At 38.3% G+C, this 14,583-nt stretch overlaps 2 protein-coding genes across 3 annotated transcripts in view; one reads left to right on the top strand and one right to left on the bottom strand.

Annotated features, from left to right (window-relative positions):
* Nucleotides 1–529: 529 nt before the first annotated feature.
* On the top strand, nucleotides 530–4,533 carry LOC113238611 (RNA-binding protein 5-A-like). Of its 2 annotated transcripts, XR_003311114.1 has the most exons (3): nucleotides 530–2,767; nucleotides 3,186–3,236; nucleotides 3,717–4,530. XR_003311114.1 is itself a non-coding variant. In XM_026475440.1 (2 exons), the coding sequence occupies exon 1, from the start codon at nucleotides 572–574 to the stop codon at nucleotides 2,765–2,767; it is 2,196 nt and encodes a 731-aa protein (XP_026331225.1). In that variant the 5' UTR covers nucleotides 530–571; the 3' UTR covers nucleotides 3,186–4,533. The 2 variants fall into 2 exon arrangements, 1 of the variants encoding a protein (XP_026331225.1); XM_026475440.1 differs by having other exon boundaries at nucleotides 3,186–4,533.
* Nucleotides 4,534–13,066: 8,533 nt separating this feature from the next.
* The window catches only part of LOC113238619 (5-hydroxyisourate hydrolase), a 4,722-nt gene continuing 3,205 nt past the window's right edge, over nucleotides 13,067–14,583 (bottom strand). Inside the window, exon 2 of the mRNA XM_026475448.1 lies at nucleotides 13,067–13,249. Coding sequence (XP_026331233.1) covers nucleotides 13,163–13,249 — 87 coding nt within the window. The 3' untranslated portion in view covers nucleotides 13,067–13,162. The remainder of the gene's footprint in view (nucleotides 13,250–14,583) is intronic.

Here is a 14,583-nt window from a genome sequence, read left to right as displayed (position 1 = left end):
AGCAACGCAACTTGTAGCCACGCAACTTGTAACAAAATACTGAACTCGACTTTGAATCTGCACAACTGAAGATACCACAAAATTTTATTATTAGTAGATTACCAAAAAATAAAATAATGAAACTATTTTATCGATAGTTGAAGCGTACAGACTCGGTCGGACATCACTATTTGCTTTTTTAAAACAGTACGCGCAATAAGAGCGGGTTTGATCGGTAGGGCCTCCGGGTAGCGCTATCTCTTTCATACTTTACAACTAGCAATAAAATCCCCCCACACGGACGTTACGCTCGGAATCGTACGACGAAAAGAAAAAATAGAAAGGAAAAAATGGCGTCTAGTCCGGTCCACTGCGTAGCGTAATTCGGCAGTTCTCGAACGCTCGTCTCTCGTTTCGTGTACAAAACGTAGTAAACGTAGTCGGTGGCCAAGAGCGCGTCAGTGGAGGCGTCGCTACGCCCAGGAGCGCCCCTTCCCCGATCGACCTGCAGCAGGTGAGTCCGAGGTCGAAGACGCATCGATCGGCGGACGGCGCGACGCGAGGTGCCGTAACGGGCGTGTGTTCGCAGGACATGTCGTGGCGCGCGCGCGAGGCCGGCTCGCGCTGGGGCGAGGCCGAGGCGCGCTGGGAGGCGCGCGCGCGCTCGCCCGCCTGGGACGCGCGCCGCAGCCCCGAGCGGCCCGAGCGGCCCGAGCGGCCCGAACGGCCCGAACGGCCCGAGCGCCGCGAGCGCCACGAGCGCCGCTACGAGCGCTCGCCCGAGCGCGACGGCCGCGAGCGCCGCGAGCGCTACGAGCGCGACGCCGACCGCTTCGGGCGCGCCCGCGAGCGCTACGACCGCTCGCGCGAGCGGCGCCGCTCGCCCCGGCGCCACGACGAGCGCGACGTGCCCAGCGCCCCCTCCCCGCCCACCATCAGCGACGCCGACGCGCGCTCGCGCTCCGCCAGCCGCAGCCCCGACGACCGGCGCGAGCGGCACGACGACGGCCCGGCCGTCAACGCCTCCCCGGGGGATTGGTTCTGCAAGTGTGGCTCGTACAACTTCAAGCGCCGCCAGGTGTGCTACCGCCGCAACTGCCAGGGCCAGCGCTCCGAGGGCGCGGTGTACGGCGGGGACGGCGACAGGACCTGCCCGGCGGAGGCCGGGGCGGGCATCACCAAGCGGCTGCTCTTTAGGAGGTTGGACGCTCTGACCACCGAGGAGAAAATATTAGACGCGTTGAAGGAGAGATGTTCCAAGTCCGTTTTGGATTCCATAGCGGGTATTACGATAGGTCGCGAGACGTTGACGGGTGCTTCCAAATGTTTGGCGTATATTAATTTCAATTCTATTGCTGATTCCACGGCCGCTCACTCGGAATTGCTGTCCTTGCATCCTCCTCTAGAAATTGATAATAGGGAAGTTTTAATTTCATTTTACAATGAACCGCAAAAGATACAGAAACCCGTTTCTGCCACTGCGGCAGACTACACCGCTTATTATGCTCAAATGGCAAATTACACTGCTGCACAACAGTCTTTGTCGGAAGCTGACCGTGTCAACGCGGCGGCTGCCGTAGCGCAGTCGGCTATTTCTGCGGCCCAAGCCCGCAATATGTCTTGGACGCCTGTAGCTGCTCCCACTTTCGTAGCTTCCGCCTCCCAGGCTGCTCCTACTGTTAAAGTCCCCACGGGTGACGGCAAAACGACTTACACTGCCCCCGATGTTCGTACCTTCATGTATGATGAAACATCAGGGTATTATTATGACCCAGCAACAGGATTGTACTATGACGGGAATACTCAATACTTCTACAACAGTCAGGTCAATACATATATGTATTGGGACGCCTCCTCCTCCACTTATATTGCTGCCACTCAAGCCCAGCAGAATACTGAACAACCTAAGTTGCCCAACCCTCCACAAGCTACTGTTGAAAATACAATAGCAAAGGAACCTGAGGAGAAGAAAAAAAAAGAGAAAGAGGACAAAGTAAAAGTAGCTAAAAAGATAGCTAAAGACATGGAGAGATGGGCTCGGACTCTCAACCAAAAGAAAGAAAATGCCCGCAGTAACATAGTGATGGAACAGCCACTTGACACGGGTGCTAGCAAAGGATCAGCAGACATTGGCTTCTCTGTTCTTGGTGCAGGGCCATCTTTACCACAAACTGGTCACGTTAGAGAGCTTTCACCGCCTCCTATTGGAGATGATTTCCTCATGAAGAAAACTGCTATTGAACCAATGTCAATCGAAAACGATGAAGGTATCATTGACTGGCCTAAACTAACCTGTCTCCTCTGTAAGCGCAAATTCCCTTCAGCTGATGTGCTGACCAAACATAAGACATTATCTGATTTGCACAAACAAAACTTAGTGGAACATAGAAAGAAAGAGGAATTATTGCCACAGACTAATGGTTATAGAGATAGGGCAGCTGAGAGGCGGATGAAGTTTGGTGAAGATGAGCCTATTATGCGTAAGAGGTACGAGCCACCTGAAGTTATGCCACCTCCAATGCCTACGGCGCCTCCTCCATCTGTTGTAGATACTATAGGAGGAAAAATGCTACAGAAAATGGGCTGGTCAGAAGGCCGAGGGCTCGGCAAGACAGAGCAAGGCAGGATAGCGCCCATTGAAGCTGAACAGAGACCGGCATTGGTTGGTCTTGGTCAAAAAAGAGGCATCTACACACCAACTCCTGGGGAGACGTACAGAGACACAGTGAAAAAGCTCATGATAGCGAGATATAAGGAAGTGGTGGGGCAGGAGGAGGGGAACAAATAGGTGGGTATTATCATTATTACATACAAAATCCTTTTTCTTTGACTCTTCCTTTGCAGGTTGGATTTTTACAGGTTGGTTGTATTCACTGAATGTTGTAAAAAAAGAAATGGAGAATATGGGAACAAACATTTAAATGACTTATTCTGTGTCCGTCTTATATTATATAATTTTATGTATGATTTCCACTCGATGACACAAAATATGTCTTTTAATAAATTTCAACAAAAAGTAAAGTGAAACTCATGAATAAGAGTTGATTTTCCATTAATAAGGGCGGTGTGGATGTTTGGAATTTATTTTAAAAGGTTTAAATGGTAATGGCATCAACTGATATTGGGAATTAGGGAAAAGGTTGTGGAAGTCACATTTCCCGAGTAATTTTTTGTCTAATGGTTTGATTCTTATTTCACTACAATAGATGTGGGCGCCAAATCGTAGAGGCCTGCCTTAGACGCGCGTCATACTAGGGGTGAGTAGATGACACAAATACTTAAGTTGCTAACCCCGCTCTTTTCACAGGTTTCAAACAGGTTATATGTATGCGACAATTTATATGAACGAGTGAAAGCACCTCGTTTTGGAGAAAGCTAACACTGATAATCTTTTCATCGCCATGGCACATTTTTCAGTTCTTTAATCACTGCAAGTAAGTTATTTAAACCCTCTTGTGGGGAGATGTTTTCAGGATTTGTTTTTAGATAACGTACAGACTTTTCCCTTTTTTACAAAATTGTTCCCAATTATTTTGGCAATCCTTTCAAAAAATTAGGACTATTGGGGATTTTTTTAGTTTAGCTGCAGAAGGAAGCGTTAACGCTCAAAGAACATTGAGACTTTACAACAAGCTGTGATAAACACTGTGATACTTAGTGTTGTGACTTGAAGAAACGGTGAATTCGTTGTGGATAATATTAGTATGGTTACTGACGATTCTGACCTTGTCTTACAGAGTCGCGCCAACGTCGGACAGCGTGCCAATCTTGTTATTGTAGGTGTAAACTAGCTTCGAAAACAACAAACTACTTTGTGACGTTTCTGACGAAAGGCCCCACTTTTGCGATTCCAAGTTCAGCTTGTAGTCTACACACTACGATGACCAAGCAAAGTGGACCTTTTTTAAGATTTCGTGGCATTTAAATGTAGTGAGTGTAGTAATGTACGAACTACGTGCAGTTTTTGTACTAGTTGTCCCAATCATGTCAACTCTTCAATCAAAATTTTTATTCATTCGTTTTGTTAAACTTTAAATATAGTGGACATTTTTCAATAAAAATGTTAGTTGGAGTATATTTTCAGAAAGTGAAATTATTTAATTTAGTTTTTTGAGTTACATAAATCATAATTTATTATTTTATATTTCCAAAAGACATTGAGGTAATTGTGAATGTGTGTAATTGTGAATGTTTGTTTCGTTAATTTTTAGTTTTAAAGAACAAACAGTTGTTGCATTTAATTAGGACCACAATTCTCAAGATCACAATGAATTAGTTTAAAATTAGCATTTTGGAAAGTTGTATGGATAAACCACAAATTAGTGATTTTTAAGGATGTAAGGGAAATATAGTATAATTCTCTTGTGTGGAATACAAACAAGTTCCCTCAGTCGAGACTGTAACAAACCTTAGTCTTGCTTGTATTGTCAAAACTTCATTCAAATTCTTAAATTTACTCAAGTGAGTAAATTTAGCGTAAGTACGCATTTTCCATAAGTTTAAAGAAAGTAATGTTACCTCGTAATCATCAAAAAAGAAAAAATATCTGTCTTCGCTTCGGTTTTCTACAAGCTTCGCCGTAAACAATAAGCACATAAAATGCTCACAAAATTATATTCATGAAACTGTACATATTTTTTTTGGTAATTTTACATTTAGCTATAAATTAGGCTGCTCCATTTATAGTTAGGTTATGTATGAAGTATTTAACTATATTGTTAAGTGTATATAAAAATAATTGTTTTATAAATTCTGTTGTTTGATTTTATTAAGTCAACAGATGCCTAGGACCCTATTTATTGTAGTTTTATGAGCATGACCTTGGTTCTGCTTCATATGAAGGGGTTTGAATAATATGTAGCGCTGCCATGTAGATACGAAAAACTGATACTCGAGCAGCGAACAAAAAGTTCTACAAAGATAATGGTTTAATGCCCGAATGAAAGTATGCTTGACGAAAGTCACTGGATTGAATTTGAGTCATGCATGCCTGTAAAAGTTGGTAAACATCAACGTGAATATAGAAACAGCTGTCTGTGGTTATATCATAGTAGTCCCATGGGATTCTAGGTATTGGTGCCAAGTGCCACGAGAGGATTGAAAGTGATATGGTAAGAGAAATCCGAATTGACTGGGCTGGTGGCTACATAAATACGAAAATATTGAGTATACTTATATGTGGGTATTTCCATACAAAATTAGAGAGGAAGGTAGGTATCAACTCACTTATGAACATGTCCATATGCAGAGTTCCGAAAAATTTCGGATAGTGGAAAACAATTCGAAGACAAGTATGTGTTCCTCTATTTGTTTTAAGGTACCATAGTGTCAGTGGCGCTCAACGTTTCGTATCTGCGTTTGGGGGATTCTGATGAACTATTGAGTTCACAAGGATCCCTTGGGGGGATTAGGCTAGGGGATCCTGGTGGACGAAACGATTTCTACTAGTTCTGTTGATAGGACTACTTGTACTTTTCTTCCCACTTAATAATTGTAACGAAAGCAGTACAGGATGGCGGACAAGAGAAATTAAAATGAAAATGTCGTTAATTCGGTGTTTATTCGGGCAAAGTTTCACCCTATTAATGTAATGTTACAATGGCGCCAATTCGTATTTATAATTAATTATTTATAATTAATTTGGAGAGGTCCAAAAATGAATTAGATACTGGAATTCAAAATCTTAGTACATACATAGATGAGCAACTACGTATTGAAAAATCTATTTGGAATTAATAATATATATCAATATAATATACAATATAATACCATCAAGCTATCAGTTCTAAACAAGAATATAAATTTTAAGAGGAAGTATTAATTTAATACATTTCTAATTAGTAATTCTAGGATTGTGAGAAATTAATAATTATTTATCATTTTATTTACGATGATTTCTAGTTATATTTATTAAATGTATTTGTAATTATAACTATGGAACGAGGGCTTCATGTGCGGATGGCGGTGGCGCCACCAGTGGACATCGAAGTTAACATAATAAAAGATAATACACTCATTTATTTGTCTTGAATACAGTAATACATATTTTATAATCAAAATCAGAGACAGTGTTAATTAACAAGACAAAACGGCTTATGACTCGGCGATCGCGGGGAACCCACGGCCTCTGTTATTCTGCCATAACGTTGTTATAGTATTGTAATGAAATATTTATTTTAGGACATCGAGACTTAAAGTAGGTATTGTAATTAAGATACCTATTTTATTTTAAAACATGGAAACTTGTAAGTAGCCATTCGCGACAATAGCCACGAAAAGTTAAAAGTGTAGATGTTCGTTCTATGATTAGATATATCTTTTGAAGTTTTATTTGGGATGAATTATAAAACCACGACAGGTCGCACGTGAAACCAAATAAGTAGGTACTGTCGGAACTCAAAAATGATTGTATTGGGAAAGCAAATAGTGCTTTGCTAAAATAAAAAAAAAAGAACGTTATTGGAAATAGTGGGATTATTTGTATTTATACATAATAATTAGTTATTCAGATAAAATTAGTTAATAACTGTTATGGACAGGCGTATTAGTTTACCATCAGGCGCACGATTTGTTCGTCCCGTCATTTGATATTATAAAAAAATTATAGACGAAAATAAAACAAATATTGGTTCCATGTATTATTTTATCGAACTTTGGACTCGTATTTTCTCAATTCCATCGTTTTTGAGTTACAACTGTATTTGGTTTCACCTTAGAGGATGGAAAAAAAGTAGTTTCCATAGTCTTAAGGGTTTCACGTGCGAAGTGTCACTGAAACGTGAAAAGAATGTTTTTTTTTTCAAAATGGAAACTTCTCCACGTCCCATCAATAATCATTGAGTAGACAGGTCGATTTGTTTTTTTTTTACTACCGAGATATTACTCAAAAGTATGAAGTAAATAGTTACTTATGTTTGCTTTTTAATAAACAACTATTCCGTAAATTATTGATACAAACATATGTCCATCATCTTACTGCTAGGCGTGGGTCTTCATTTTTAACTGTCTGCGTGGCCGAACGGTTACTATTCTGCAACGCAGAGGTCCCGGGTTCGATTCCCGGGCCAGGAGAAATGTTTGTATGGCCTACTTTTTTCTATATTTACATTATTTGTTTCTCTTTGAATTTGGAAGTAATTTGTGGTTGTCTAGGCGAGTGTCCATTGTACCCGCGATACAGGGTTTCCCTAGTGCGGGGCTATGAGAGTACGTGCGTTATTAGTATTATTATTCAGGGAAAAGATTAAAGAAAACATCGAGAAGGGTCAACATTAGTCTGCGAAGATGTGTTAAGTCCCAAACTCAATTCAGGCAGTATTTTTTGGCTTACCTGTCTCTTCAGAGCAGACCTGTCCTTGGCAGTATCTAGAAGGTTAATATTAGATACACACACAAATAGGTAGGTATGTTCGAAACTGCGCTGTCTGTGAGCTTATTTCATAGGAATATAGCATGATTTGAAAAAACCTAATATGTATTTAGTCACAAAGGTAAGTAGACAGGTTATACGACTTTATTTTCTAGTTGATTAATCAGTTGAAAGTGACTAACAGGACAAAACTATTGGTAATATTATTATTAATATTATTCCAATTAGTTCAACTGATTGAACTTAAAGTTGAACCTAGAGGAATAATTATGAAATACAAAGATCCAACACAATGAAAATATCCTCAAAACAAGCAGGTGGAGTTATTTCACAAAATCAAAAACAAACCAATAAAACCGTGGAATAGTTAATTTTTTTCTGTTGTAAATTACAAATAGGTAACTATCTAGGCATGCTGACGCACCTTTATTAAAGCACATTGTGCTCAAACGTGATCAAGATGATCCACGATATCAGACTCGGGCTCATGTACGGAGTACAGTTCTTCCCAGATTTGAAACCAGTATTCGAAGATCTTATTGTGGACGGAGAATTCATCGAAAATGGGCATAGGTATATAGTTTCGATCGTGAGCGATTATTGGGGGCCACTTTGTCCTGTGGTGAAGGGTTGTGAATTCGGATAGGTACCTTAGATATTGTTAAATAGAGATCTTTTTGTAGAACATCACGTGTAGGTATATAGATAGTATGAATCATAATTAGATGTCCAAAATGTAAACAAAGGGGTTAACAGAGCAAAAAATTATATTTTAAATAGTAGTTCCCTTAGACGGTAACAAACTTAGAACAATTCACATTTTGCAATATATATTTTTACTTAATTTCGTTTTGATACAATAATTATAATAAAATACTATGTTTAAGGTCGTAAATAATTTTATGACATAACACAATAGGAATCAAAAACATATATTGTGCACTATTTTATCGTATCATATCGATGTCATTCGTGCTTAGTTTCTCGAACTCGAATGTTTTCTTGTCTCCTTAGTACGTTTGTTAAATTATTGTGTGTTGTTGTTAAAGTTTTTGTAATTTGTTAATATTTTGTAATAGATAATTAAAATTGTAGAAAATGACAACGTCCTCCTTTTCCTACACCTTTAATAATAAAAGGTTTAGCATAGCTGCATTCACCTTTTGACAATGACATTTCTTTGTTAACATTTTAGACATTTAATTATGATTCATATTATAAATTATATGTAACATTATTGACTGGCTTAAACAAAATAATCTGAAAGTTAACGTGTAAAAAACAAAAATAATACAATGTTGTAATTATAATGGAAATCCCCAGAAATTCTCTGTAAGCTATCATGGACACGATGTTGAAGTGTACTCGTCCAGCAATTTTCTCGGTATAGTCTCAAGGTCGTATTCCAGAAATCTACTTGAGACTTGAGTATGATTTAAAGCACTGGAAATACGACCCTAATGGCAAGGAGTTGAGTATGATTTCTAGAGCATTAAATCATACTCAAGTCCTCACTTGAGCATTGAGTAGAGTTCTGGAATACGACCCTTAGACTCTCAACTAACATGGAAACCACAAGTTGATTCAGTATGTGCAAAGGTGATTCGATTTGTATTTGTTTTATACCGTCTAACGCACATATGTGATCAGAGAACTGCCTTAATGGCCACCATGCATTCGTTTGCTCTAGCTTGCGGTATGGCCTCATCATCTGGGGGAACTGCGTAAATAGCTCTACTAATCGTCCCTTTCTTATCCAGAAAAAGTTTGTCAGAGCTATAAGTAGAGGAGGCCCGTTTCAATATTGTAGGCCGCTTTTTAAAAACTAAGAATTCTAACGCTTCCCGCTATGTAAAAATTTGAAGTATGCATGTTTGTTAAAAAAATTTGGCCCTATTTACTAGGAAACGTGAAGTATGTACTTTCTTAACTAGACATCCCAACCGCTTGGCTGGCCCCTCCCGTAATATTATTTGCTTTTCTAGGAATTGCTATAATATGTCCATAAAGTTGTATAATGCTTAAACATACACACATCAAAAGTGTCTAGGGATCAAGTACGTTTAAGAGTATTGCTGCAATTAGGGTTAATTATATTAACTTTTTTGTATCGCTATTGATACTTTTTAGTGAGTTTTAACATTTAAATAAGGAATATTGTTTAAAATTCGATAATAAGAAGAAAATCGATTGTCAATGTGGTTTTGTATAAAAATGAGTTATAGCGTTTTGACAAAATCATTACAATATCTGCATCGGAACCGAAACAATTTACATTATTATGGAGAGACGACATCATTTAACCCGAGAAGTGATGATGCGAGCCGTCGGAATGTTGGAAGCTGGTTCCAGGCAACTTGCTGTGGCTTTCACTCTTAACACTACACAGAGCGTCATAAGTCGCCTCTGGACGCGCTACCGCATGACGGGCAGCGTGGCCGAGCGACATGGAGGACGATCTCGCATCACGACTCGCAGACAGGACCGGTATATCCAAAATACTGCTCGACGGAATCGTACCATGACCGCCATGATGTTGGTTACGAGGCTCCACAGCTCCTCAGGCTTGCTAATAAGCGATCAAACAATCCGAAATCGTTTACGTGAAGTGGGTCTGCGATCCCGAAGGCCGCTCAGAGTTCCACCTATTGCACCCTGCAATCGCAGGACCCGTTTACGATGGGCTCGCGAACACAGAAACTGGGAGGAAGAAGACTGGCGCTATGTGTGCTTTTCGGATGAATCCCGCTTCGGTATGAGACCGGATACAAGACGTACTCGAGTTTGGAGAACATCTGGACGTCATGAACGTTTGAGATATTGTCAGGAAGTTCATCCATATGGTGGGGGAACAATAATGATATGGGACGGTATTTGGATCGGCGGAAGAACCGATCTCATTTGGATCAGGGGTAACCTTAATGCTCAAGTTTACGCAGAGAGGATTGTTTCAGATGTTATCATCCCTTTGCGAGGCCAGTTGGGTGATTCATTTCAACTAATGCATGACAACGCACGTCCACACACGGCTAGAGTCGTAACACGCATTCTTGCCGAAGCTCGTATCAACGTTCTGCCGTGGCCTGCTCAATCGCCAGACCTCAATCCAATTGAGCACGCATGGGATATGCTTCAAAGAAGAGCTGTGCCGAGTATGCATACCGTACATACTCTACAACAATATTTTGACTTGTTACAAAACACATGGGCGGCCATTCCTCAAAGTGATTTTGATGAACTCATCTTAAGCATGCCAAATCGCTGTAATTGTGTGATTCGTGTTAATGGTGGAAATACAGATTATTAATTTTTTTATCTTTACAATAAAAATGAGCAAAATCATCATTTTCGCCATTTTTTTGTTATTTAATTGACGCCGTTAATTTGAGTTTTTTCCCACAATTTGCAAAAACATCAATTTTAGTTTATTTTAATTAAATATAGGGGTAAGCGGTTAAATAAAACATAAGCATTAAAGTAAGAAGTCGTCCTGGAAGACTGGATTTGGTAAATATTGCTTAAATAATTTTTATTTCAAAAATATTCACTTGATCCCTAGACACTTTTGATGTGTGTATTTAAAAAGAAATTATTTGACTTATGTGATCTGTGTATATTGATATCAAAGATTATTTAAAATGAAAAGAAATTGACACAACCTCGCTTATAAGAATAACTGCTTCAATACATTATAATTTTTTAATATAATTAATGTAATTAAATCACTACAAGGACTTACTTTTAAATCACAACTGACAAAATGGCTTTTGACACATTGCTTTTAAAGTGATAAAGAATATTTAGAAGTTACCAATACCAATTGATATTAGTTCGAAATGCAAATTGCTTTGTAATTGTAGAGACAAATGTGAAATACCTGTAACATTAGCACACCTGCGTGCAGGTTGAATACAATGTACCCAATTTTACTCAATATTGTATAAATACTGTATTCTAGCAAATAAACGTATTCTATTCTATTGATAGAAAACTAAATAGGTAATGAATTAACTACGGCGAAATCAAATATAACGCTAATTACTTTCCTACTAAATATGCGCAGCCAGTTTGACCAGAGCGTTCCCATATAATTCACCGCTTCGCGAATGATTGTGCCTAATAATCACTGTAATCTAATTAAACTGTTTTTTTAAACATCTTCACTTTTTTACAGAAAATTTTATTGCTCTCAAATGAAAGCACTAAGTAATTGTCATAAATAATTTTCTCCATCACGTGTAAGACCTGTGCCTTACCATAAACTCTTATTACGATTCCGAGTTTTATGACGAGTTTAGGACCTAAAATAAATCGTGAGAAAGCGCTACATGAAGTCTATATCACCATCCCGCTTTTTTGACGTTACGAACCTTTACTGAACTGTAATAAGAGTTCATGGTAAGGCCCCTGGTGATAGAGGTACCTATGTACAAGTTTATACGACTCCATGAGCACTGCAGGTGGGTGTCTATTGCCCTTTTTATGCCTTTTCACAGCACATAACTCTTTATGTGACTTGTAATGGGAAGAATTATATCAATTACTTACTTACATCCTTTTTGTCACCGTAGGCCGCGTTGTTTGTAGGTATTTTTTAAATTGGGGTAGATTTCGTAAAAAACCCCGTATGTGTTTCTGCCTACGTGAAGTCTTGGTATGTGCTAATATGTGTTGGTATTTATGGTAGGTTTGTAGGTACGTGCTGAGGGCGGCTGATGATCTGATGCCTACACGAGCTATCAACAATGGTTTTGAGACTTTTCTGGTAATTGTACCTAAGTAATTGAATTCATTCATTATTGTATGATTTTGTATAATTATTTTATTAATATTTTTAGATTTACAGAGACAATCCTGTCTACATAGAAAATGTTAATTGCGATGCTCTTGGTTACTCGGTATTTCCACAATATCATTGACTATTTTCATCAAAATGTATAACTTATGTAAATTCCATACCAGTCCAACGGTGAATTCTACGTTTTCCCTAACGTTACCTGCTCCTATTTCATACCGCCTTGAACGTCTCTCATCATATTTTTCTTATCTGAATTAGAAAGACAAACGTTATAAATTTCTTGATTGTAATTAGAAACACTCTTTGTGAAAAGACCATAAATCACAGGCCCTATGTGCGCATACGGGCCCTATGTGCGCATACGCATATCGCAAACTGCGGTACGCACCCAGTGTGTCAACCGGAGAAAGAAAATAATAATAAAAAAATCATAAAGAAAATACTCAAGAATACTTTCTAATAAACATGCACTCCCATAATCTTAACAGGTCATTGCAGTCTCGAGAAACATTTAAGTAGAATTTGGCCTTAACACACGACTACATGCTTTGGAGCATTCCTAGTTCTTAGCAGACAAGTTATAATTAACGGAGGCAGCAACGACATCAGAAACCGTTGGCTCAGAGTAGTTCTTGGGCATGATAGTCATACATCCTTTCAAAATCACTAGCCAGTGCTAATATACAGAACGGTAAATTACAGACCTTTCCGCGACGTCTTACTCTCGAAGAATGAAATCTGTAGTTAAGGCGGTGATCCCGCTATGGGTGAAATAATTTTACGGAACCACACTCAAAGTCCGTCAACCAATGACCTTATAGTAGGTATTATGTTTATACGTAAGTCTGTAGGTCACTAAAAATGTTTGAATTTTCTAATTACCGCAGCCATGGAAAATAACAATTTTAAAGTAATTACCGTTACCAAAAAATATTTTTATGAGGTTGCATAAAAAAAAGAATAATTTCAGGCTTGGATAGATTTAAAATAAAATAAGTATAATCCGACACGTGGTTTCAGCTGCCACGGTAAGTGGTGTACCCGTAGGGGCTCAGTAGGAGCGGCATGTGGTAATGCTGGTCTTCCTCTGTCGTGAATACTATCTGAAAACAGAATATTCCGTTATTGGTGGATACCTCCGAACTTACTTTGCATGAGTAAAGGGATTTTAAAGATATTTTTACGTACGCTTCGATTATAGAACTGCTTTAACGTATCCTTAAAACATTTCCCGTGTAAGGTAAGGTAAATATATTTGGCAACAAACGTTTGTTACTGATTATTCGTTATTACGCTTTGAAAATGTAGAATTGAAAGGTTTTGTGAGACGGAGAATTGTCACTAATGCCCCCTACCCCGGTACAAAATAACACCACTGGAAAACAATAAAACGCAACGAAAATATAGGAAAATAAGAATGTTTTTATTATTAAAAGGAACCTCATTTCAATGAGAGATATAACACTATTAATATTATACTGACAATTAAAAACATGTCATTAATTGTAGTAGTCTTCATTTTAATGGCATTGCTTTTTATGGCCAGGAATTTGAAATTTAGCCAGAAAAACTTATAGGTATTAATATACCTAATCTAAACATAATCAATCTAAATGCATAATTTTGTACTCGAAAATTAGTTTTTAGTTTTGATGAGATGTTGTTTGTGACAACTGCTCCCTCTGTTACTATTACCCCCAGAGCATAATATTAAAGTCTTTATTACCATATCACAGATTACAACATAATAATGTTTGCAGACTATGTTCTAAGGAAGGGCTTGTCTGTAAGCCTGTGCTTTTTATTCTTAGTACTTCTCCTCTGCCTGCGGTGCAAATGATGTTGTTAATAGAAGGTATCTACTCGTATTAATGATACTAGAGCATTTTCACAAAGTCCAAGTGAATTTACAGGTTTTTTTTAAATAATATGCTGTAATTAGAAGGTGTGTTTTCTTTACATTTGTGCTGTGCAAATAACTATTTAATAAGTAAATAAACAAAGTATTTGTTTATCAAACATTTTAAAACTTTAATATTTGGATTTGGTCGATTTGTATCACAATAAAAAAAAATATAAGTCAATTGTAACAGTGGGTCAATTAACGTCATAATTGCCCCCGGAATATGTGTTACAACTGCACCAGTGGACGTATTAGAGAAGAATATTCCTTGTCTTCAAAACTGCCGTAAAAAAATACACGGTAATACCACAATCTTTGATCGTTTAGAAACCTAGTTATGACCTTACACATATAAATTACTCGTTAAAAGTCCAATCATTTGTGTTTAAAAATCAATATATTCTTACTTTGAAGATACGGAAATACAAAACGACCTATAACAGTCGACTAAATACAAGACGACCTATAACAGTCGACTAAATACAAGACGACCTATAACAGTCGACTAAATACAAAACGACCTATAACAGTCGA

This window comes from Hyposmocoma kahamanoa, unplaced genomic scaffold, assembly GCF_003589595.1.
Source record: "Hyposmocoma kahamanoa isolate Upper Pololo Valley unplaced genomic scaffold, ASM358959v1 97, whole genome shotgun sequence".
Lineage (NCBI taxonomy): Eukaryota > Metazoa > Arthropoda > Insecta > Lepidoptera > Cosmopterigidae > Hyposmocoma > Hyposmocoma kahamanoa.
Note: the sequence above shows the minus strand (reverse complement) of the source record. Positions and strands in the feature narration are given on the sequence as shown.

Excerpts from the sequence above, each read along its gene's own strand:
- LOC113238611 (XM_026475440.1), top strand. The coding sequence starts at position 572 with ATGTCGTGGCGCGCGCGCGAGGCCGGCTCGCGCTGGGGCGAGGCCGAG.